Source organism: Notothenia rossii (genome assembly GCF_949606895.1).
Source record: "Notothenia rossii genome assembly, chromosome: 11".
Classification (NCBI taxonomy): Eukaryota; Metazoa; Chordata; class Actinopteri; order Perciformes; family Nototheniidae; genus Notothenia; species Notothenia rossii.
In genome coordinates this window covers 13,417,608-13,444,834 of record NC_136910.1, presented here as the reverse complement: position 1 = coordinate 13,444,834, position 27,227 = coordinate 13,417,608, and the positions used below count along the sequence as shown (strand labels likewise).

The window sequence follows — 27,227 nt, the reverse complement described above, 5'->3', positions numbered from 1 at the left end:
GTACTGCGTACTTTTGGTAAACAACTTTCAATTTGGATTTAGTCATAACCTGAAACCTCCATATCAATTCTTGCAGCCCTTAATCTATATTCCAGGTTTATGGTACAGCTAACTAAGAAGGGACAATCTATGCAATGCAATTCAAAAAAATGACCATCAATTGAGTCAACATTGAAACAATAACCTACATGAAAATAGAATTCATGCAAGGCTGACTTATGAGACTGCGTTAGTAAGGCAAAACATATTCACAAGTATTGAATATTCTTAGGCCAATTATAAAGTTTACCCACATGTAATATGCAGTATGTGGGAATCTGATTATAAAGTGTTGCTTCTTGCTTCATCTCTAAACAAATTGAAGCTGCATCAAATGATTTTCAGTTGCCTCATTTCACATTCAGCATGAAGCAACATCCCACAGGGTCTCCTGCTCTCACCAGCTGTTGTTTTTGATTCCAGAATAAATATTCTTTTACATTTTTGTATCCAACTTGATCTACAAATCTGTGGAAAAATGTGCCGGTGTCTGGTGAAATGGCGGTTTTTTCCTGTTAAGAGCCACCTGTTAACATCAGCTTTCGTTTCACACTGGGCAGGTAGTGTTTTGTAACGTTGTGGGATCTGTTTATACGATACAGCAGGGTTTATGTTTTTTTCAGTCCAGCTCATAAAAACAATGAGCCGCTGAACAACAAGCTGCTGAGGGCTGTGAAAGCGCTGCAAGGTATCATTTAATTATAGGGAATCATTCAATTCATTTGTTTTTAAAAGCATCACCTGCTGCAGCTTTCATCTGAAAATGTGAACAGCGTGTCTAGGTCATTAGCATTAACTAGATACCTTGTTAACATTCTTCATAATTAACCCTTAATAGGAACCATTACACTTTTGAAATATTTGTACAAAAAAAAAAAACTTTTTCTATCTACAGCTTTACTTTGTCTGATATAATACATGTCTATAAAATAAATCTGTCTACTTTAATCTCATTACGTGTTTAACATAACTCCAAAACATTTTTATTTATTAATTTATTGATCAATCATGAGTTAAATGTCAACCATTTTTAATCAGCATAAAGCATTTATGCAACAGCACATTCAATTCCAACAAATAACAAAAATACAAAGAAGTCTTGCATTAAAAATGAATTAAAAGCCTTTTATTACTGCATTTTTATTTTTAAAATGTTAGTCTAGTTGAGTAACTACTGTAGATGACAGCATGGATCGAAAATCACTTCCTGTGTAGTTTTTCTTAATTAGTGTTTAATTATCTTGCATCATTATGTTGTCATTCATTTGAACTAACTGGCTAATCTCTGCCAAATGCCTGTACAGTTATTTACAAGTGTTTATTTCACACTTTTTTATTTATTTATTTTTTATTTTACCTTTATTTAACCAGGATAGGTCTCATTGAGATAAAAAAATCTCTCTTTCAAGAGATTCCTGGCCCAAGAATGGTAACAGCACAGTTTCAGACAGTTTTACAGTTACAGAGGATCAACCTCTCATGCTTCACTCTACATGCTGACCACTTTATAAAGATATGTTTTTTTCTCCCCACCTATCCCCTTTTACCCTGAATAACTGAGCTGCCCCTTGCCTGCCCTTTGCTCTGACCTCCCTCATGGCCCCCACCCCCTCTTAACCACTGGCCCCACTGGTGCTTCAGACCTCACTGAGCACAGCACAGAAGGGTTGTCATGTTCTGCCCCCTCACACTAAACCTGTCACTCCCCCAGCCCCAAAGACCAGGAATAACTACCTCCAAAACCATGCATGAGTGTTTTAACATGCCCCCAGTAGCTTGACCCATGGTGTTCCACGTATCCTGTTGAGCCCCAAATCATTTCACCAGGAAAAGGTCCACCTTTTCTTGTCTAGGTTTTCACACTAGCTAGTCACGGGCACTGAACAAGTAATTACGGGAATACAATCCCACCTGTGAAACCAGTTAAATGCCAACCATGTGCGATATGCAGGAGTCGTGACTGGGCTGTGTTGCACTTTCACAAAGCCCCACCAGGGAAGCGGTGTTTCGTACGTGAGGACAGTTGAGCAACATATGAATCCCGTGTTAACGACGGGGTAACTGTTCCTTAAGTGCAAACAACTCAGTCAGCAATTGAACATTCAGAACCATGTTGTCAAATGAGTTTTTCACTGCCACAGAGACGTCTCGCAACACAAAACCCTGGACCTAATGCGGCAACATTCTCAAAAATGTCTGACAAAAGTCAGCCACACCTAACATTCAAAGCCACCCACATCTGCTATTACCCAGCTGTGAGTAATGAATCCCTCTTGATCATATATTCGAGGCATGTGGTTGATTGTTTATAATTAGCCTAGGTAATACCCCTAAACACTGTATAACGGCAGGTGTTGTGTGTGCAAATACTCTGGCAAATTCCCAAGAATAGGATGTACCAAACAACTTCAGCTAGAGTGGAATTGAGATAGTGTCAAATAATTTAAAAAAAAATGTGATACTTCCTGTGCTTCATACTGCTGTTAGGGGAAATCCCAAACCCTCCCAGAGCAGTATGTGAGCTACTCGGCACACAATATCATCCTCCAAGGGTTTTTATTGTATTGCTTTGAGACCACACATTGAATAAAATAATCACTGTACTCTTACAATTATAATAATTATTTTGATTATATGATATATTTGCATTTTCCCTCAAATGTCACCCATTTGTTTCTTAACAAATATATAAATATAGATTTTCATATATTGCCTTCTGCATCAGGCCCATTGCTCTTCTTCTTTCTTGGAAATACTCGTTCTAATGACACAGGTTTGATATGTGCTGGCATTTAAAAACGGGTGCGTATAAATAGATTCATGGCCTTCACACATTCCAAAGATTGACAGGTGCTCAGGTGGCGAAATCCATGTGTTGCGGTTTTTATGACTTGCCCTTAGACTGGCATATCCCGAGATCACACTGCAGATAGAAATAAAGTCTAGAGTCATGCCATCAGACCTGGAAGCAGGCACGTGCACACATAGACATCAAAGTGGGTTTGAGCCCCTGCCCTTTTTCTTCCTCCAGAGAAAGTGCCCTTTTTATTTATTTTTATAAATGAATATATATCTACTGCCGTTTGCGCACAGTTTCCCTTTCCAAAAATATATGTATTAAATACAAAATTAAAATATCAGGTCGGGAGATTATACTGTGAAGTTCCGTAGCTCTCCTTCCCTCCCTCCCCTCCACGTCTCGTGCACAGCGGTGCGGACATCGGCAGTCCCTTCAGACAGACAGGTAGCAGCACCTCCCACTTTACTGTCCCATGTTATGCTGGCTTTTCTTGGCTTATTTTGAAGGCGAGTGGTGATGAACAAATTACTAAACTGCCAGTGCCTCGAGTTTACAGCTAATTAGCTAAAAGAAAATAACAAATATAGTTAACTAAGGTAGGCTACTAGCTAATGGATAAGTTAGCTCAAGGTTTAGCTAAGGCATTGTATCATGGTCATACAGGCTAATGTACTGTACTTAAGGGGAGACACTAAAGGTGAATACAGTAAAATGTGTATCTAATAACGTCATCACAATCGCCACATTGATATGCAAATTAGGCGTTAACTAGGCCTAATTAAAATGCGCTAATTTGCATGCAGTTACCAAGGCATTGCAGGTGAAAAGGATAAAACTAAAAAACACATCACCTCACAACTTCCCCAGAGAGTTACTTACGTCAAGTCAGTATTTCCCCCTGAAATGTTATGTTTAAATATGCAGATTAGCTTTAAATCTATAGATGAATTCAGACATGGTAAAACTAACACCATTTTATGTGTTTCTTGGAAGTTTTATTTCCATTAAAGTGAAAGAAAACATGGAAGCAAAATAGACCAAAATAACAAGTACATAAAAAAATGATATTTTTGCCTGTAATGTCCTTAAACAGTAACTCCATCATTTTTGATTGTTGGCTGCTCATTTAATAACTATTAATTGTACTAGTTTGTTGTCTGCTCGTGTGCATTGTGAATACTAAAGAGCATTGTATCTGTGTTAGCTGATTATTTTGTAGAATTCTGTTGAGTATTATGCAATTGCGTGAGTGTGAGGGTATTAAAAATAAATTGGTCAGTAAGTCAGAGATGTGCAACTATATTTAACTTTTTGTTTTAAAATATCTTTTTATAAATGATTATGGGAAGTGCCCTTTTTCTCACTTGAGCACCCGCCCCCCAAAATGTCTGTGCACGTCCCTGCCTGGGAGGATAATGACAATTGGCAAAATGAAACAATATCTTGGATGGGCAGAGACAGCTTTTGCTATTTAAAAATCCAAATGACTCAAAACTCAGTTCAAGACCCTTGATTTGCTGCCCACATGTCGGATTGTTGCAGTGAGTCAGGGACATCTACTGTAGTGTGGTGTTACCATAGCTGGCAGTCTCCGTGGAGGGAAACTGTCTATCCAATAAACCAGGTGAGTGTTAAGAACGGATACTTCATCTGTTCTGCTAGAGGCTATAGCAGGGGTGCTCAAACTCTTTTATTAAAGGTCCACTTGTGAACTTTATAAAAGGTCACTGGTCCGGATCAATGCCAGTAACACATTCAATACATACCAGTGTTTCCCCTACCATTGTCTTGGCGGGGCGCTGCGCCCTGCCAACGGAGCCCCGCGCCCTGCCTGAAATTACAAGGTGTTTTTTTTATTTTATTTTTTTATTAATTTTTTATTATTTAAAAAAATATATATACATAGCACCAAATTGCAACTGAAGTAATCTATCTACGGTCACGTTTCACATTGAACATGTTCTCTTTTATTAAATAAACCAAACGTCTATGTTATTTATCCAATGTGCATGTTTCAGTGCCCCACCTCTGCAAAAAAAGGCGTTAGAAGCATTAGAAAGTCAAGGTAAACTTGCGGTCTGCAATGCGTGTCGCGCTCGCGCACACAAGTAAATATATGCACGATCATTCTCACAATGCGTCAGACACAAGAAAATATACATTAATTTACATCAGAATCAGATTTTTTTTATTTTATTTAGTATAATTCTTTTTTTTATAATGGGACCACAGGGTTCGGTCCGGAGCGATTTGTAGTTCGGTCCGGAGTTTGAGAAGCCCTTGGCTATAGCAAGACTAGATGGAAAGCAACACTTGAATGGCATATTGACTTTGCCTTTGATCAACATGACTAAAGAAAAAGGCATTGAAATGAATTGCTATTGGCAACTGTTACTGTGTTGAGTGCTATGGATGGATATGTTGTTGATTGGAAAGGAAAAACAGTTATTCGCCAAAACTGAAAATGAGCAAATATAAACAACAAGACTGGAAAAAAAGATGGAATAATTGTGACAACAATATGGCAATTCAGTCTGAATTTCAGACAAGTAATATAGGAGGTCAATTTGTTAGCTTAAGTTATTTTTTTATTATAAACAACGGATCACATGACTATGTGAGAGATGTCATTCATAGTGGTTAATTCAAAGAGAATCCAATGTTCAAATAGGGAAGGTTTAGCATGTTTGTCCAGGACTGTTAGCATGGTAACCCGTTTAGCATATTGGAAATGTATTAATGGAGATTTTGTCCTGTTTGTGATGCTAAATAGAGCAAGTCATTAAATTCCGGAGGACATTTCCAGTGGGATCCACGAATGACTAATTTCCCTCCAGGGGCAAAGTGTTGGACCACAATGTAGTGTGGCAGCAAAACAGCATGGTTGCCCCGGCAGCAGCTTTGTGACTCCCTCACCAGGAAAAAAAGTCCACCATCAATACATTTGTTTTCCATTAACCCCCTGCATCAATACAAAAGGACGTTCGTGGCCAAGAGTACACATTTGATTTGAAGAACTCCGGGGGGTTTTGATTTATTTGAGGAGTTGTAGCTCGCAGTTATACCATTGTAATGTCCCAGTGTTGGGTTTGCATGCACAAGATATTTTGACAGCTCAGTAACTGATTGATTCACAGGGTCTCCATGTGCTCTGTTGCCAGGCATGTGCACGTACAGAATGTACCATAATGTATGTGGTTAATGTGGGCAGATATTCCAGTCAGTGTGTAGGCTAAGTTGATGAGCCCTTTCTCATCTTGTGGTTTTGTAATCTCTGCTCACCAGACACGTGATGCTTTTCGGCATGGGAATTGAGCATTTTCTAGTCAATAGCCTATTGACTGTTGATTATACAGTGCAAGTTCCCCATGTTTTAGGGTTAATATAAATTAGATGAACCTTAGATGTAGGGTTAATCTAAATCTATATGTTAGATTTATTCTGATAGAGATCACACCCTAGAGACTTGTTATGAGAAAGTATCTGAACTCTATGTCCAAACCAAGTTACATTTTCACATTATTTTCAAGCCCTTGGCTAGATGGATAGATCACGATATACAGTATGCAGATTGCCGCAGCTTGCCCCTTAAATCCACCTCAACCTCGGCTTCTTGATTTAATCAGCGTAGTGTGGCTGAGCGACTGGAAAAAGACAGACAGAGGATTGGAATCTGTTGAAACCATTAACATAAAGGCATCTCCGTCCCCTCCTCTCACTGGCTGCTACATGGCTTCTCTGCTCCCTTTTTTAAAAGAATGAGTTTTGGGCACCATCTTGATCCATAAAGATCAGTTCTGCAGCTTGAAGCCAGATGATATATAACTAAGATTGCTTTGTTACTGGCCAACCTGGCAGGCGGCAGACTGGGTGAGTGGATGGCTCTCAAAATAATGGCAGTGCATATACAAAAAAGCATACACGCAGTATGCTGGATCATTCAACCCAGAAGAATATATAAGAAATATGTTCATAAACTTCTATCACATATTCAAGCATCTTGCGGATGAACACACATAGGAGGAATTTCTAACACTTGATAATATATATCACCTTTCTAATGGAAGCAACATTGATATAAGAAATTCTGTTTTATAGAAGCGTATACAAAAGCTTTCACCTGCAAAGGTGGATCAAGAGATTCAACAATGCCAGGGCTAAAAATAAGCTTTTTAAAATGTTTTGAATTACCAGCTGTGAAAAATGCTGAAAATGAGCCAATTTGAAGTTGCATGGAAAACGAGAGCATTTTAATGAATCTGGTGTCCCATTTAGCATCCGTGTGAAGGCTGTACGGTTCTTTTGATGTGTTTGGAGACTGGATGTTATAAAGGCTGGTAAAAGCGGTCGGTGTTAATTAATGTTATTACCCAGATGTAAGTCCTGTATGTTGATATTATTATGTGGCAGGCGGCTAGCAAGACGCGTGGAAGAATTAATGATTCTTTTCATGTTTAGAGTAGGACTGTAAAATAATTGTGTTCATTTTGAGGGGGAAAAATAAAGTAGTTTCATGTTTTTGCCAAATGTTTGTGGTGTTCTTTGGCGTTGTTGACCTCTAGAAGCGCTATGGAGCCGTACTCATTGAGCGGCTTGCTGTTATGCTTGTGCAAGAACATCAGAACGCACAAGCCCCGAAAATGTGGGCGACACAATATAAAGTCTAGACAATAGTTTTTCAATTATTCCACCGATCTACAGGGGGCTGGAATATGCCAATAAAAAAGCAATGCACAACCAAAGACGAGGAAGAAGACTGCTAGCAAGTAAACATTGTTTACTAATAAAACAACAGGGTGCCTTTAAGGATTCAATCACTTTTAAACATGCAGCATAAAATCTTGGCAACATACCATAACATGCATGTTACTATTTGTGAGTGGAGCCGAATGTTCAAAAGTTGCAGTTTAGCACTAAGTGAACTGAGTATAAGTGAGGTTTAAAGGTCACCTATTGTGCAAAACCACTTTCTCATGTCTTTTATACATAAACATGTGTCCCCTCTGTGTAAAGAGATCTGAAAGTTTCAGGAAAAAAGATTCGCTCACTTTTTGTCCTGATCCATTTATATAAAAACCTGTCTGAAAATGAGCTGATCAGATTTTGGCCACTTTATGATGTCATAACGGTTTTCTGGCTTGTGTAACCATTAGCCAATAACCAACCAAGGTAACCCCCCCCCCCACCTTATCACCTGAATCTCCTCCTAGAGCACCATTGTGTTCTTTTCAACCAAATATCTCTGATGGGCGTGGGGAGTGTTCCTTATTTTCATCTAAAGTAACAGGGCTGAAACAGAGGGGATTATGGGATGCTACAATACACGATCTGTTTGGTATTTCAGCCAAACACTTCAGAGACATATTTTGTATATAACTGAGCCCTATAATATATTGATGAAAAACAGTATAATAGGGGACCTTTAAACTAATGAGAGTTTAGCCAAGTTTGACAGTAAAGAGCTGAGCCTGAGCAGGGACTGTGATTCCCCAAATTGGGAGTTGTACGGTTCAATAACCTTTTTTGATGCCAGCCCCGACATGTGGCATCAAAGAAAAAGCCAGAGTAATAGGTCTGAGTGAAGTTTGTCGCTTGTGAAATCCATTTTAAGTGTTTGCGAGCCTTTATGTGCCATTTAGACAAAGATCTGCAGAAAGAAACAAATGGTAAAGGAAGAATTTGAATTGATATAATTTTACTTCTTAATTTATTAAAAATATCTTGGATATAACATCTCTTTAATATGTTAGTTTTGGCATGAAAAGTAATCCTGGACGGAAAATATTTTCGGTAATCCCAGCTGGGCCCTGGTTTGTAATGAATTTAACCTGAAAATGTATACTTGACTTTGAATTCTCTGTACATTGAGTGGAGGAGCCATGTGTAGGCTGCCTGTCCCTCTAGACAGGTCGGGGTTTGGTTTAGGATTTGGGTAGGAGGTGTTCTCGCAGGATCTGATGAATGGCTGCTTGTGCAAACCTTGGTGGGAAGGGCCAATATGGATTGGCCTTTTTACCTCAGCAACCCCATCAGATGGTAATTGGCACCATATGTCAAGCAGACGGTCCTCTCTATAATGTGCACTTCTCAGTTCAGTCCTCACCCAAATGAGCCCACAGAAAGGCTGACCCTCAATACTTGTCTGCTACCATTCAGGGAATAAACTTTGGTGCCCCCTCCAAAAGCCATGCATGACTTTTCTCTACAGATGAACCCTTATTTTATAAAAACACATCAGTAGAGTACATGTAAACACCTAGAACAAAATCATACAAGTGTGTGCTGATGTTAAGTTGGTGCAAAAATATGTAAGGTCCAACATTTTCCCTTATACTGATGAAAAATACCCAAATTATTCTCATTGCATTTTATGTTGACCGAACGGTGACCTGCTACAAATAAACCTTGAATATAAATTAGCAATTTATATGTGGATGTCCTCCGTCATCTGTATTTTAATACAATAAACGATATCCCAGATCTGAGGAAGGACACATTTGCCTTGTTTTTAACAACAGTTGGCTTCTTCATTTATTTCATTTATCAGTTGATTTATGAACAACTGCCTCCCATTCTAATTCAACATGTTCAGTCAGCTAAATGGCTTTAAGTAAGAGTGTGTTAATGCAAACAGTGCCCGACACACAGCAAAGCCGTCCCAACAACTATACTGATGATGTTTTTCTCGCTTTTTATGTAAGAGGCAAAATTATTTCTCGATAGGATACTGATGCTGTCAATGTGTGTCGCACAAATGGAAAACGGTTTCTGAGAATTTCACTGCAGGACAGAAATCTTTGTTGCCCACACACCCTGATGAGCATAATGTCAGGAATGTCAGTCAATCGCCCAAACGCTGTTGATCAAATCACTGTCAGTCAGCGTGTGTGTGTGTGTGTGTGTGTGTGTGTGTGTGTGTGTGTTCAGATTTCAAATTAGACTGTTTGTATGAATGCACTTGTAATTGTTGCCTGTTCTTTGAGTGTGTGCTGTTATGACATCAGATTGAACTGTTAACCCTTTTACATCAAGGACTTGTGATTTCTCAACATGTGGAACCCTTTTAAACCAAACCTTATGACACTCAGGATTCCTGTTTACACAAGATGTGGGCACGGGTCAGGCAGTCTCATAAGTGTCTGGTGTTTATCTTTAATACACCTCCACCTGCAGGCTGCAGGCTATGACGCTTATCCTGGGATTATTGGGAATTTGAACGTGGGCTGACGTGTTTCGATTAAATGGCTGGGATTGAAACAGTTGCCTGTGGTACTTTTTGCATAACTGACAAACAGATATCGAGTGAATTTAGGGTGTTTTGCAAAATACTATAGATTTTTCTATACAAAAAACTATTTTGTTTTATGGAAAGAGATGTTGGATAGAACTGCAGTTTTGATTTTGAAGCTTTGACCTCTGTCCTTTTTCTCACTTACTTACCAAAAAGAAAAGTTTTGCTCTATAAGACATAGTCAGTAAAACCTCAAATACATCATTAGGTATATTTTAAGTATAGGGATATAACTATAAATATTTAAATGAATAGGTTGACATCTTAGTCAAAACACACATAAGTGCGCTCCATATAAAGCCACAGGGCGATTAGCTTAGCTTAGCACAAAGTCAGGCCGTTGAATTGAAACTTGTTGATTTAATAATAGTATGTTTTTTGTGCCCATCATCAAATTAGATGTAACATGTTAATTATTGAACTTGATAGATGCTACTATGTATTTAGATTTGAACCCTTAAACAGATCAGTTAGCGGTTTCCCCTTGCTTTCAGTTTGATGGCTAAGCTAATCATTTCCAGCTTTGATCCAGTTTAACATTAAACGGGTAGATATGAAATATTGCATTTTTACTTTTGACAGAAAGCTGTCGACTGTCCACTTCTCTCACTTTCACATTGTCCTTGCTCAGAGCTCTGCTCAGACACCCAGCATTCCTGGACTCTCAGCAGCGGTATGTGGTTTGTGTTTGGCCAGACTCTCATCTCACTCGGAGCCGAGGGGCGTTAATCATCACACCTTAGCGGTCGGCTGAATAATACCTTTCACCTTTAAAAGCACACAAGGAATGACCACTCACCTCTTTACGAAAGGCCAGACAAGGATGCTGTAGTCCCCACTTTTATTTTCTCTTTACAGATTACAAAATGTTTATGCCTATAAAATCAGATGGTATGTTGATTCAAAAATGTAATCCAAGCAAATCCAAAGCTTTCAAGGCAAGTCTTTTAACATGGAATCAAAGTAATATTCCCAGTTTCTTCACCACGTCTTTTGTTTTTGAAGGAATTTCTGAGAGTACAATGAGAGGCTGCTCTACCACACATATGGCGCAGTCACTTCATGTAGACAGACAGATGGCAGCCACAGAATTATGGTTCTGCAGATTGTAGAGGTGTGAATTATGTAATCGTTTCAAAGTGATCTGAACTGTGTGTTATGCGCTCAGTATGTGCGCTGACAGCTGCCAGGCTATGGCACTGTGTATTTCCAGGCTGGGGGATGAAATGCTGAAAGCCCCCTGGGGTAGCAGGGCGCACAGGGTAACCGGGTTCACCAGTGTTCACCTGCTCTGCCACTATAGTCAATATAAACTTAGAAAGATTAGAGAAAGTATAAGCTTTTTTCTTCTTCTCCTTCCTGTGAGGGTTGATAGACAACAGACAGCACATCCTTTGTTTGCATAGGTGTATTTTCTCCTCCGCTCTGCTGCAGATGCTTGGAAAACTGGGCTCCAACCACGTCTGTTTGGGAATGAACAGGAAACCCCACTCATTCCCCCTCTCTCTCTGTTGCGTCATTCAGCTCAGGAATGATCGTATTATGGAGCACTGTGCACATTTCAAATTACCCTGAGTGCTAGCCCACCTACTTGGTAAACTCTCATTATTCTCTGTGCAGCCCCCACAGTGTCCTTAATATACTTCCCTTATATGTGAGCAGATATTCATTTTAATCCATCAAAAACAAGGCCAGCCATCAGGATGCAGACAACACACTGCTGGGGAGAAAGTGTCTCAATAAATGCTGACAGTTTTTTGAGCTACACTACACCTCAGCCCCGCTTATTACTTTCCCTTAACCCCGATTGACATATTATCGAGTCCTGCACAAACCCCACACTCGGCCACGCAGCTGGATGGCAGGCCTTTTCACTTAATTTCTGGAGTTGCTCAAGGCTCTAAAGCAATCAGAACAAAAAGGAGGAGGAAAAATCAAAAAGGGAAAACATCTTGACAAGACTCGCCACATTGATGAAAGCCTGTCTGAGTTTTCATCGGTGCTTCTCACAGTGGGTAACTGAAGAGCAGCCCCAATTACCAGCCGTACTCCTAGAGAAGTGGCACGGTATAGTGCCGTGGCAGAGCTGCTTCACCACGACTTTCCATGAGCTACGTTTTAGTTTGCAGAACACATTTTTTGTTGACTAGCATTTCATAATGCTTTTGAATGACTTTGTTCACAAGCTTGACAAGCACAGGAGCTTTCCCTTCCCTCCTGTTCTGTATACAGTGAATTAGTCCTGTGAGAGTGCTATTATCCTGTCTTGAATAATAATCAACGGGATTATAAACTCAACGGATAATTGCACTCCTCTAGTGTTTCTGACTATAGGGTGCTACCATGAATTCCAGTTATTTTGTGATTATCATAAGAATAGCTGTGTAACTATAGTGTTTAGTGATTCAAAAGAGTTAAAGGGTTTTGGGAGACAGAGGGAGTAAACAACTGATATATGTAATGATGTAATGTTTATGGCTTTCCGACTCAGCTGATAATAATAGAGAAGAGATTAATGAATATGATAAGAGACCGTGTTCAAGAAAAGGACAGGAATGAATGAGCAGGATGGATATAATTCCTCTCAAAAGGCGATATCAACAAATGTCGCTGTTGAAAGGTAGTAAGTTAAGTTAAGTTAATTCATGGTTTATTACCAAACAACACGTTCTCTGATGGATGGAGCAGAGGAAAATATTTTATGACATGTTTGGAGTCCACAAGGGACACAATTATGTTGAAAATCCAGGATAAAGTGCATTTTGCATTAAACTTCTCCTTTTTAAGATCTATCTTTGCTCAAAATACAGATTTGACTAATTGTCTAAATCGTCTTTATGCATGGTTCCTCTATACAATAGAAACACTAGACATTAATTAAGATGCATATTGACATCAAGTAGCCTGAGAAAACTAACCAATATAACTACATGTTCAAAAGTTTGGAGTTCTTTGTTGTGATTTTCAAATGTAACATTCATTTTACAGATCCATTTTTGCCAACTCATTTTACCAAAAAATCCATCGGAGTTGATGTTTGGAACGACAAAACTCACCTTTTATCCTCACGATCAAATGCAAGCTTTGATTCTTTTTGTTAAATAAATGAAGCATGCTGAGCAATGTGCTACGGCAGCTCGTCACTCCTTTGAAGAAATTATGTCAAACTTGCAAAGAGGAGGAAATGCTGTTTGGCCTCGGGCGACTTTGAAAGCTTTTCAGACGTGTTAGCCATGCTGTCCCACATCTACATATTCAGGCATTATCTTCAATATGGTTGGAGAGTGGCAATGTGAATTGGTATTGATTTTTTTGTTTGCTACTGGGCCTTCAGTTTAGAGGACACAGACCCTCTGTTGGTGGAGCTGATGGCCACAGCCAGACCAAGATAAACAATGTTATGTTGGAGCCAAGCGGAAATAATGTCCATGCAGGCGGGGAGGGGGTGGGGGCATTGAGGGGATATAGGAGAAACACAGGGCAGGAATGAGGATGTTATATAAGATGAAAACACATCTGTTTGGCCATGTACTTCAGCACGTATGTCCTCCGCTTCCTCTCACAGTATGATTCACCTAGGAATAATACAACAAATATATTGATTGTTGTCCATAATATAAGTACACATTAAGATAAAAAACACAAAAATCAATATATACTAAATAATATATACAAAATAAGTCACTTCAATATCAATATCTTTATTGCAGATTGTCCATAGCAGCGGGAAAAAAAGACGGCGAAAGCCTAGCTTTTAATGCTTCACACATTACAAATCTAGAACACAGAAGCTTATTCTTATTCTTTATTATGATCCCCATTAGCACTAGCACTAGCATTGGCTATTCTTCCTAAGCTACTACGGACTTTTGATTCCATATGGGGGAAGGAAAGTGTTGTCTTGTGGCAAATTTATGTACTTTAAGAACTTTCTTTACCTCTTTTCTCAGATCAAAAGTGGTAAGACGGAGAAGGAGTGTCAGCAGCTGGTGCTGAGGAGCCTGCAGTACCTGGAGCGCTACATTTACCTCATCCTCTTCAACACGTACCTGCATCTGGAGAAAAAAGACTCTTGGCAGCGCTCATTCACTCTCTGGATGGAACAGGTACATGATCTCTGCCCTAACTCTCTATTATACTCCATCCCACATTCATCATCTTTTTTTTAATGTGAAACACTTTCATATGTCGATATAATACAGACAAAATAACTGGGAATATTATTGACAACTGAGCAGGAGATCAAATTAATAATGTGGTTTAATAGAAGACACATTATTAATTTGATCTAAAATTGAATTGGCGTGTGCCGCAATTACAATTCAATCAGATAGAAGCGTCACATTGCTGCTGCTGGACTTTCTTTAATTGCCCTTGAAAGACAAAAAGAGCTTTGCACGTTGGATCTTTCTGTATTAAATAAATCAGGAGTTTCATTGAGGTGCAAAAATATCTCCTGGTGCTCCAGGACTAATTTGACACCTTGTCCTTTGCTGCTGAACACGTTGAAGACTTGCTGATAATTCACAGCTTCATTAAAATAGTCACAGGAACAAACCGTTAATTCCCAAAAGCTCTAAGTGTTAATAACGTATTGGAAGGTAAACACGTTTTTCTTTAATATTATTTTGTACCAGTACGAACCAGTTTACCAGAGTTTCATATGGATCTCCCAGCAAGAATGTACAAGCTGGTTCTGGTTCTATTGTGGCCTGGTTCTTCACACACTGAACTTCACAATGTCTCGGCTCTGTGTTTTTGTTGGTACATTAATCTCTTGGCCAGCTGTAACCCTACAGTAAGGTGGAGAATTGATGTGCATTCCAAACAAATGAGTAGTCAGTAAGTGGTACCCAAAACACACACACACACACACACACACACACACACACACACACACACACACACACACACACACACACACACACACACACACACACACACACACACACACACACACACACACACACACACACACTCTGCAATGAAATGGTTGGTTGCAATATTTAAAACTCACATGGTGGTAGAAGTTTGGTGGGATGAAAGAATACATTGAGCTTGATAACATAAAACTGCAGCTCAACAGATTTACTTTAAATGTCATTGAATAATATCCATTATCTGGTTTTGTTTAATGTTTGTGTGCATTTGGTTTTAATTAAAAGGTTTTTTCTGTCCCTTTGTTATGCAGACCTTAGCCCTGAGGCTAAGCAACATTTCTTTAACATGTGTTTTCTTTTATTCATATCTTTATCATAGCAGCATCTTTGCAATGTCTTTTTTCTATAGGCTGAATAATGACATTTGGATTTTTGACGTCTCAAAATGACAAACTGGAGTCGATAAAACTTTTGCTAAAAGCAGTTCTAGTTCACAAATGTTCTCGTGTTATGTGCGAGGAGCCGGCGGGCTGGAGATATGGTGCCAAATGCCTCAAATATTTGAAAATCATTGATTGGAAATCTCTTCCTTCTTTGTCCTTATTGAGGTGGAATAAACTCTCTAAAGAAAAATGCGAATTCCAAAATAGACTGGAACAATAGCTGTGAAAACAATTGTCACAGAAGTATGCACGGTCAATCAGGGAATATTCTTCCTGTTATGAATAGCAAATATATGCGGTGCACCAGAGTGACTCTAATGGACCAGTTATGCAGTGAGAAAATACAAGCGTGCACACAGGGTGCTCTACTGTAGGGCAGGCAACAGAAAACACTGTTATTACAAGATAGATTTAAAAAGTCACTCTCATAATAAAAAGCAAGCCAATAAAATGCAATAAAAGCAGTACATACAAACCAAACACTTGCCCATCTTCAAGAAATTGCTTGGAAAAATGCAAATAATTAGGTCCACTTATCTGACTTGTATGGCACTTGAAGGTACAAACGCCATGAAGGAAGGGGAAAGGTTCAGGCCATTAGCAGCCAGCGCTCCAATAGCCCTGAAGGGCCATTTACTAGCCATTATATTTGAGATGTGCTCAGAGTATTTCAGGGCTAAATTGTTCTTGTTCTGTCCATGAAATTATGAGACAGCCACTTCCAGTCAACACTTCCGGCTCTTCAGTTGTTAAGAGGATATTATTGATACAGGAAGAAAAAACTCCCTGCGTTTGAAGATGATGCTAAGCTGCATATAGCTATCTGTACATTTGTGGGTGTTAGTGATTTACTTTGCATGTTGTCACTTTGTATGGACACAAGAAAACGCAGTGTCGATTGTCAAACAATTTGACTATAATTGCGTTCTAACATCAAACTTTACATTATGTTAATTTGGAATTATAAATATCATGTTTGTCCAGATGAATCTTAGCTTACACATCCATTTGTATCTAGATAGATATCAGCATTTTGAATTGTGTCCATAATTCAGTTTTCACTCCCTCACTTTTCAAATTCCCTCACGAGGGAACCTTTTGGAATTTAGCCTTCGCAGACCATTTACATGCTCAAAAACCTTTATAACACACGACAGGAAACGGAAAAGCTCAAAATGTATAATAGTGCTGCTTTCAATTGTGGTTTTCTTTAGTTTTGAGAATATTGTGGGAGTTATGTTTGATTCTGTATGTAAAGGGCAGGGGAACTAACATGTGAGCCTTTGCAGACCAATTCAAACCAATAGATTTTGAAATGTCTATGTTCTGTTTCAGATACATCTTTGTTGAAGAAGAGTCTCTCATGGGAACAGAAACCAATCAGAAATAATAGCTCTTTAAAATGACACCTATTCTGACCCTAAGCCAATGACTGTGGTTGCCACAGCGACTGTCTCCCCTCTCAGAAACTGAACAGTTCAAGTCAATTTCTACATTTTTTTGGGGTTAACCTTTTGCTTGAATTGCTCCCTATTACTTGTAGGAATAAATGGTATTTATTTGAATGGTTGGCAACATCTTTTGTGCTCAACAGTTTTGTTCCAACAGATCTCCTGTCAATCAAACAAGGGTCTGCTTTGTGACAGGTTGAAATGGTTTGTTTCCTTTCACTGCAGACAAACCACCGCCTCTGCCCAAAATTAAATACATCTGTATGTAATTATAGTAGTAGACTTTTTATCATTGTGGACTTCAGCTGTATTGATTTGGTGAAATATTGTGAAAGTCATCTACAGGCATGTATATTATATATTCTTAATATTCATTTTCAGCAGCAGCAGTGGTTTTCACTGAATGGAAAGAAACATTCTGTACAGTGAAACCTGTCACTGCAGAGAAACTTGTTTGATTGACAGCACATCTCCGGGAACACAGCGAAGTATTGAGCACAAAAGATCTCCCCAAACATACCATTAAAATAAATTGAATTTCTTCCTACAGGCAAAATGTCCTACAGTTAACCCAATTCGTTTTTAAATTAACTTAAACCTGTCAGATTCTGTGAGGGGTGGGGGGGGACAGTCGCTGTGGCAACTACCGTCTTTGGCTTAGGGTCAGCATTAGGTGTCATTTTAATGAGCTTTGTATTCTGATTGATTTCTGTGCCCATGAGAGACGGAACACATTAAGACATTATATTACATTTAGCTGAAGCTATTATCCAAAACGACAGAAAATGCACTAAACCAAAAGGATAAAAACAGAACAGCAAGAACATTAGTTTCAAATAAGCCAAACTATTTTGAAGTGCTGATGCATTAGTTTCAAATGAGCTTAACCTTTTCAAGTACTACCATTTTCTCTTTTCTTTTTCTTTTGTTAGACCTAATTACCAATGTGCGTTCGAAACAGGTGGATTTTCAGTCAGCAAAGGAAGACTTTCAGAAGTCCTGATATCTAAGTGTAGATTGTTCTATTTTGAAAAAGCAATATACAATTTTGAAAGGGCTTCAAGCATGGAAATCATTCTGCCTGTTTTGGATTATATAATGCCACGTCTTTTTTCTCTGCCTTCAAATCCTTTTTCTTCACTGCATAATGTTAAAGTGAATATCACAAATAATTCCCTCTTTGTTTTCAAAAGGAAAACTAAAGTAGGGCTACAGCATCATTTGAATAAGATTTAAAAAAATGTAATAATGTAAAGAACATGCCCTTCCAAACACTAACATCTTTAAGAAATAGCCACACATAAATATGGTGCCAGAAAGTGTGACCCACATGCTACAGTCAGTGTTGTGATGTGTTCAGTGGCCCGGTTTCAGCTGAATCTGGCAGCGGCTCAACCAATCTGACCCTAGCAACCCGAAGGCACAATCATTAGCCTATCACCATTGACCGCGGCAGGATCATTAATGACCCACTGCGACGCCAGGGGCGGCAGTTGGGGGGTCATCGCCAGCACTGGTGATGCATTTGAAGCCATGATTACACAACCTGCCAGATCTGAGCGGTACAGTCTGTCCTGCATCCTGTCCTGTGTGCCTGTGTGTGTGCATGGACTCATTTCATCTCTGCAGCGACTAAAAGCAGGAGCACAGTGTTCCCAGTCATGCGGGGCAGCAGCCTGTGCCAGCTGATACAGAGCCTCTGACCTGTTTGGTCTGTTCAGTCTGATTGTTTGACCACAGTGGCTGTTGTGTTGTTTTACTGCAGGATCAAAACCATGCAGCAATACGTCTTTGAATAAAATGCTTAAAGCCACATGTGTGCACATTAAGTAAATATTGTCCCTAGCGTCATTAGCCCACGTTGCCTCGTGGCCATGTAGTGAGATCAGAGAAGAAACATCAGAGGAGCTATTGGAATTGAAATCCATGTTTGCTAATCCAAAACGTGGCCCTTTTTACACAATGGCCAGACTTGTGTACAGTGCATACCAGGGATGCCTGCAGGAGAGGTACCCTATCAGTCACTCCAGCTGTTTTGATGTGTGGCACAGAGGCCTCCCTGTCCCCCTGCACAGGCCCGGTATGTGCTGCCTTTGAGATAGCCGACTGTGGGAAAGACCAGCGCCCCCTCGTTACGCTGCACCTCCCCAGCCGCTGCAGCAGCTAATGAGTATTGGCGTTTGTGATCTCTTCAATTCAGCATGAAAGGCATCTTTCCAACTAGAAATGTTGTCACCGCACACAAATAACTTCAAGGCCTCCTGCGATTTACCATCAAAGATCTGATCTGTTCTAATTTGTGTACAGATATATCAATTTGCTGCTTTACCATATATTGTCACCGCAGCAGCACCCTGGGTAAGAACAAGCCCCCGACAGTGATGTTATTCATTTTATTTAAGCAAGTTTAAAGTGAACGAACTGGCGAACCGTGTCTATCACAACTGGACCTTCTGTAGACATTCACACCTGATTGGTTGAAAAATATCTGATTGGTTACATTTCCTTTCCAACCCAAAACCACTGAAATGCGTAGTGCATGGACCGACAAACAAAGGGTTAGGGTTAGGGTAATGTTGTGAATCGAGTGGCCTGTGTTCATCGTCCATAACATACGCCTGCCCATACCATAACCCCACCACCACCACGGGCCACTCGATTCACAACATTACCCTAACCCTAACCCTCACACCAGATACTGACTGGTTTTCGGACTCCCCCAGACCCCCCCAATAAAGCAAAACTGCACGTTTCAGAGTGGCCTTTTATTGTGGCCAGCCTAAGGCACACCTGTGCAATAATCATGCTGTCTAATCAGCATCTTGATATGCCACACCTGTGAGGTGGGATGGATTATCTCGGCAAAGTAGAAGTGCTCACTATCACAGATTTTTTTTTTCAGATTTGTGAACAATATTTGAGAGAAATGGTTATTTTGTGTATGTAGAAAATGTTTTAGATCTTTGAGTTCATCTCATGAAAAATGGGAGCAAAAACAAAAGTGTTGCGTTTATATTTTTGTTCAGTGTATGTGAACGCCCTCTGTTCCTGAGAGATTACATGTCATATCTTTCCCTCTCCATCTCAACCTCCCCAACATCCTGTTTTCACCATGTCACATTTGTCTCATGTTTTTTGAGACCGCTGTGCTGTGGAGTAGATGAGTCAGGTTAAATATCCTGGTTAATAGCTCCAGCCCTAGTGGGAGTCCCATTCACTGACTAATGGTTCAGCCGATCCCACTGAGTTGTTCCCAGAGAGCGGTCGTACTGTACAGCAGTCATGCTGGCAGCAATCCAGGAAAACGTCAAAAGCAAACATGTTGTGCTGAAAGGTACATCAGTGTATGTGTTTATGTGTTCATTAAGCTGAACTAAGACGCCAAATAAAAGCTGGATGATTATTTGATCTTAGTTAGACCGCTGACAAGACTGAGGCCAGCTTTAAACTTGTTACGTGATATCTGTTGTACTTTTTGAATTTGCCTTGTCAGCAAGTAGCCAATCTGGAGCGCACTCTGCGGTGCCTTGTGTTTATTTCTGCACCAGGCTGGCCAGCTAGGCAATAATCATTGTTAGTGAAAGGGATATCTTGATACTATTATTCCTGTTCATTGTTCCATTATGTCCTTCTCAGCATTAAACATGACATGAAAGTGCCTTTTAAAATGAACATAATCACGATCCTTTAGTGTAAAATTAAAAATCCACCAATAATGCCCTTATTTAAACATCCCTTCCCTCGCTGAATTTTCTCACAACATGTTTCAGACTTCTTGTCAGTCTGAGACGAAGAGAGGGAGGGTAAATTGGCAATGTGTCTGAGGCCACGTTATGCTGAGTCATGCCCTGAATGTCTTCTGGGTTCTTACAAACCAGCCAACAGCTGCTGTTTCCTTTTTAAATGGGTTGTGATGAGAAAGTCAATACACAGATCGATGGATTTGACCTTACACTGTATAAGTGTGTCATATACTCTTCTATCAAATGTATTGTCTGGAAACACCAGGCAAGCATGATTTCTCAATGCCCTGTCCTTCAGGGTAAACTGTGCAAGCTGTGGCACTTCTAATGGGGTATTCAATCTTTAAAGATTTTGCTGGGAAGTCAGTGTTCCAGACTTTTCCCTTCTATTTGTTTGTATTGTTTGGCTTTATGGCCAGATGTTTCTGGTTGTCCGGGGTGCTTCCCATCAGTCCTATGGTGTTTGAAAACCTGAGCAGAGCATTAGTCAGTGTGACATGCTCTGTAACACAAACACTGAACTCTCTCTCTCTCTGGAGGGAGAGACATCTTGCCGTTTTCCACTCTCTCCTCATTCATTCAGCTATGACTGAAACAAAGACAAACAGAATAACATATACCGTTTCCATGGTGTTGTTCCCAAGTGGGCACACAAGTACAATATTCAGATATTGTGTTAAGTTTGTACACGTAGTTCCCTATATTTCAGTGGTAAACACTTAACTTGGGTCGTACATATGGATGTTCTCTTGAATATTCTCATGAATATTCTTCAATTTTGTTTATACATTCACTGCACCGCTGCTACCATAAAGAAAAATTGTTGATTCTTAAGGTCGCTATGATACATGTACAAAACATGTGTACAGCTGCTCCTTAAATAACTCATAATGATGCAAATGTCCCTATTGTGGGACTACTAAACAAGTATCTTTTGTAATCATATTATTTTATTGGGCAAACAAAATGCTATGACACACTCTTCGTGCTTGCATCTGCCATAAAACAATTAACATAAACTATGGAAGAATATTTCTAGTACCTTACTGCTGAGGGATAATGTTATCGCTCCTGCTTATTGCAGCGCAGGGTAACCTATGTATCCTGTGCAAATACTAAATAGCAATTGTCCTTTTTTTCTTTTTATCCTACTTGTTTTTCTGAAAGTAAAATAAGATGCATTTCTTTAGATTTCTTATTGGAAAAGAGCTGTAGTTGGTCGACTTTTTGCCACTAAACTTAAATAGAGCTGTGATTCCAGTGTTCAAGTGCTCTGTTGCAATTTCTAGATTAGCACCCCAACACCTTACGGGTGAAAGATTTTTGATTAAAAAAAATGAATGATAAACCATAGAACCACCATATAATTGTCAACACTGAGTCAGCAGTACCAGACAGTAAAAATGCATCATGTGACCTAAAAACCTGGCATGGTGGAGGGTGCTAATTTCATTCCCTGGGTGCTGCCAATACATGTATATTATTGTAATAAAGGAAAACATTGGAGAATTGTGAGCAACTTGGAAGCATCAGAGCCCAATATTTCCTGATTTTGGCTATCAGTTATAGGTTTTTCCCCCAAAATGCTAGATCCTACATTTTCCACGATGCAATTCAGTGGCATCTTTTGCTTAGTAAAAGTCTTTCTCCTCGGAATAACCAGTTTGTAATGCAAGTTTTCTGATTACTTGAACCTGAGCTGAGATGACCTTGATGAGATCTCCATGAACTTAACATTATTTCTGAGTCTTTAGAAAGCTTACTCCGAACTCACAGAAGACAAAAATTCATTCTTAAAGTCATTTTTGTAACCAGTAGCTCAAATTGATGTGTAAAATCAGAGGAGAGCTCCTGTACATAAAACTGGGTCACAATATCGTTGTTTTTTCACATGGTATTTTTACTAAATTGAAGGCTCTCAATACTTCTACCCCTTCTTGTTGTTTCCAAACCCTACAGTAGCTTCCTTTTGTTCCACTGTAACAGCTGCACGGAAACCATCAGATAACATGCTGAAGAAGTGGTGGTCAGAGTGTTTGTGTGGTCATGACTAACAAATAAAAAAGCCTGGCTGGCTGTGCTGCCCGTTCATTAACATTTCGTGTGTTTCTGTGGTAGGTGGCCGCCAGAGCCGGAGTTTATGACATCCTCAACCAGCTGGGCTTCTCAGAGTTTGAAAACCCGAGGGACACGCCGCTGGCCAGGCTGCGCTGCCGCTGGCAACAGCAGAACATTCAGTCACTTCCTTTCCGAGGGGAGTTCATCTGAGGGAGGATCACTGTGAACGCACCAAAACAGTACTCTGCTTTTCAGAATAAAAGACATTAACAATAGTATGCCTTTTATATTTACCCCTGTATCATGCATATCTTCACCTTATCTATTGTTTGTTTTCTTTCTTTTTTTTTCTTTCAAACAAACCTGCAATGTTAAAAACATTTTAGCCATTTCAATTTTGAGTTTAGCAGAATGTTGCTCCTATATTAGAAGTTGATATTTGTGCCTTTGCCTTTTTTCTTAATAAATGGTAGAACATAGAGTTTCAATGTACTAATATTTAGTTATCTTTTTATCTTTTTTAACATGTATTCACTTTTGAAATTGAAACAGCCCTCAAAGACTCTTGTTGGAACAAGGAGAGTTAAATGCTGTTATGGAGGAGAGGAGCAAATTCCACTGTGTTGTCAGCCAACAATTTTGGTTGTAAGTCACTGTTTGCTGTCGTGTGACCTGATATCTTGCTTGAGCCCTGTCCTTTTTGTCGAAGCACAGCTGTCATCAGGGGCTGTGCAGTTGTTCCACTTGAGCTTTTCCCATTTTGAGAGGGCTCCCTGTGTACATATGAAAGCTTTTATTTAAAAGTGTCTTTGAGTTTTCCTTTATCGGATCTTTGCAAGTTTTTTTTAGCAAGAGCAAAACACCAGAAATGTGTCAATTATTTCTACGTTTATATACTGTACACATGTCATGATACAGGTACTAACAGTACATCATGTCAGGATTTTAATGTTAGTTTCATTTGACTTTACAGCTGTTAATGTGTCTATGTATTAACTTTTATGACAAGAAGAACCATGCAATGATAACACCACTTCCTTAAGAACATAAGATGAGATATTGTCTTTGTATTCCACTCATTCTTCTTCCCTGTTAAAATCTGGCGCCTACATTAGCCACAATGCTACCTGACCACTGACCGTTTTCCCAGAGATTCATGTGTGTTATGCTTGGTAAATATTCCCTTTAACAACTGTAGCTCATGTGGCAAGTGGAAAGTGGCATCAATGGAATGAGACAAATGCTGAATGATTCACTGAATTCACAGGACAATAAAGTATAATTGCATTGCAAGCCAATCAGGGTAGCATTAGACCATCGTTTTCTTCACGTTCCAATTTTTGTTTAAAAGTCCTATAACCTTTTTGTATTATTGTTTTGATATTGTTTAATGTGTGTTTGGTTGTAAAGTAGCTCACAGTGTGCTTTAAAAAAAACATGAATCTGGCCTTAAAACCAGAAAGATAAGCCAGAAAAGAAATAAAAAACATCTTTCCTCCAGAGGCCTCTTATTAATACTTTTCTTTTGTCAATGTATCAAACATTTGCACTGTATATAATTGATTTAGACTATTTGAGAAATTTAAATGGAAATTGTGCAGGTATTCATACCTTAACGTAGCTATGCTGTCAATTTAATGTTTTTTAAATAGAAGAAATGCATTTGCCATCTTTCACTGCATGTTCCAATTATTTTCTTTTTTGGAGGTTAAAATAAAAAAATTAAAATAGATTTAACAGCCTTTGCCTGTTTTTTTTATCATTTTATTATTGACCTTCTAGTGGATGGATTTTCTGAGCATGGATATATTACACAAAACTGTCCACTATGCAATGTTTCATTGAAGTTTCCGATACAGCAACGGAGCCAAATAATTGTCTCTTCCCTCCTTGGCTTCCTGTCTTTTTCCTCCTTATCTCGGCAGCATCTTTTGCTCTAGATACGCACTGCTAAGAACCTGCTCGTATATCCGGGCGGCCTCTTTGTTTTATGTCAGCGCCAGCCTCAGAGATCAGACCAGGTTATGAGCATCAGGCAGCACGCATTTACACTAAACAGATGATTCATTGTTAGGCTGAAATCTTAACATATTCCATATACAGTAATAAAGAGCTTAGGCAGATCAAACGACTAATCTGAGTTACCTTTTGATGTGGACAGGTAGGCTCTTAATTAAAAAAAAAAAGATGGTCAATCTCACAAGAATGGAGGGCTGTGTTGGGATTAAAAGCCCCCGCACAGCACATCAGTGAAGCTCACTTGGCTTTGCTGGCCTGCTTTGAAAGGTTGATATCCCAGATCACTTCCCGTATTGTAAGTGCATAGCAGGCTTATCTTTGGGAGCACGGAAGTTGTTAAGATTTTATCACACCACAGCCTATCCTGGATTATTGTAAATGGAAACCAAGTGGTCAGGATTGAAACAATTCTTTTTATAGTTTGTTACACTTGTTTCCTTTCCACATCATCTCAGTTTATGGGGCTGCTTTATCCTTCTTTGTTAGGTGTCTGGGAGATTTATTAGATAAATGCTCTGCAACACACACTTTTATACAGCACAGTGTCTGTTTCACCACCAACAGACAAATTGGTTAAAACAACATTGGGCTATGGAGAGGGGCTATTCAGTTGCAGCATGTGGCCAACTTGACTCCGGGTCAAGATAAGCTCTGGACATGAGGACCATGCTTGGATGATATAGCGGCCCCTCGCCTTTGAAATGCTTTCCAGACTCATTGAGATACTCCCCAATGTGAAACTCAAGCTAGCGGTTCTGAAGGATCCCGAGATTACGCTGGACAAAGAGTGGCATTGAGAGGTGAGCAGCGAGAGGGGATGTAATGAACTTCATGTTAAAAGCTTCCCTCTGGAGATGAGAGAGCTGCTCAGGAGAGGAGGCATGGTGCCGGTGTGAGGGGTGTATGTGTGCACCGCCGTCCTCTTTGATTGTGTTTGTGTGGATAAAGGCAGCATTACAAACACCTCTGAGACTCATACATGCTCTCCGGGATTAAACATTATTAGCAATACGGTGAAAAATATCTTTAAAGGGATGTTCTTAAATCTAATATACATCCCTAGGCCTCAATTGACTCTGGGCAATAATAGGCAATTCCTGATAGGCCAGGTATTACACACCCGACTGAACAAGATAATGAAAAGGCTCCACTAGCAGGATAGAAAATATTGATTGAATCGATAGAGCTTTTAAATGCTTTTTTTTTTTTTTTACCTCCAAAAATATATCCAATCAAATATTCCTATTTAGATGCCCTTGTATGAAGAAAACGTGATTAATTATTTTGTATGAGCTGAAGCTGATGAAGTTAGCAGAGGCCTAATGCAGAGCCACTAATGAGTGAGTCATAAAAGTAGCAATGCCTGAACTCTGGTTGTAAATAGGGGTTTGTGTTCAGACATTGTGACGGACAACCATGATGATGGCATGCTTTACAGTAGCAGGTGTCACAGATTGTTACCATGGAAACATCACTATTTTGGTGGTTGACCTTGAGGTCTTATAAATAGGTCTGTATTTATTTTTGCCTAGCTTGCATTCCACTAACCTATGGCCCTTGGTCTCTGGCTATTTGAACAGCATTGTTGAGGAAAAAAAGGAATATTCATTTAAAACTCGAAAACTTATAACTTCCTAAAGACCTCTGACTTAACTTGAACTTGCTCTGACAGACATTAGATTTGCCTTGGACTTGAACCTTCAAAAACCAACCCCGAGTCAGACTTATGACCACCCAGTTGTATATGTATTGAAGGTAAAAAAAAAAGTGAATAACAATCTTGTAATGTACATCACATTTTGCAACAGATTCTTAAAATCTATAAATCAATTTAAGTGGTAATTGTGTTCAATCAACTCTGGTCACAGGGTTCTGACAGATATCGTCAAAAATCATCTCTCCTTCAAAACCTGATAGCCAACTGTAGGATAAGTGTATGAATTACAACATTTGATTTTACCAAATGGTGATAATGGCTAAAATGTGTTAAAGGAGTGAGTGAAAAGTAAAAATAGGATAACTTTTTTTGCTATAACATCTTTCTTGAACTCCAAAATCCAGGGTGAATATAATCTACATTTTGTGGATCAAGATGAGGCCTAAGGCTTTATGTTGTATATAAATGACCACATGGTGGCGATACTGCTGGGCCTACAACAATATATATTTAATTGTTTATTAGCTCTCATTCATAACACTCCGTTCGATGTCTCACTATGGGATGCGCCTCATCGCGGAGCAATCAGAAGCATCAATCTCATTACGCCAATTCTGATTGGCGGGTGATCTCGACGTCATCGTCAGGGAATCCACCCCCTATAAGTAGCTTGCGCCACGACGCATGCGTCATTCAAACACCTCTTCTCGCTTCAGAGCACATCTCTTTATCGGCAGCCGCGCAGCTTAACTGTCCACAGACGGAACCAAGCTATCCTAGCTAAATTCAGTCGACGGACGCTCGCGAGCTACCCTTAGATATTCTTCGAAGAGAAGATTGTTGGTA

General features: G+C 39.4%; 1 protein-coding gene across 8 annotated transcripts in view; it reads left to right on the top strand.

Moving 5' to 3' along the window:
- The window catches only part of pald1a (phosphatase domain containing paladin 1a), a 70,320-nt gene extending 46,115 nt beyond the window's left edge, over positions 1-24,205 (top strand). For all 8 annotated transcript variants that reach the window (XM_079658514.1, XM_079658512.1, XM_079658510.1 and 5 more), the window contains 2 exons: positions 14,081-14,236; positions 22,766-24,205. In XM_079658514.1, coding sequence (XP_079514640.1) covers positions 14,081-14,236; positions 22,766-22,915 — 306 coding nt within the window. In that variant the 3' untranslated portion in view covers positions 22,916-24,205. The remainder of the gene's footprint in view (positions 1-14,080; positions 14,237-22,765) is intronic.
- The last annotated feature ends 3,022 nt before the right edge of the window (positions 24,206-27,227 follow it).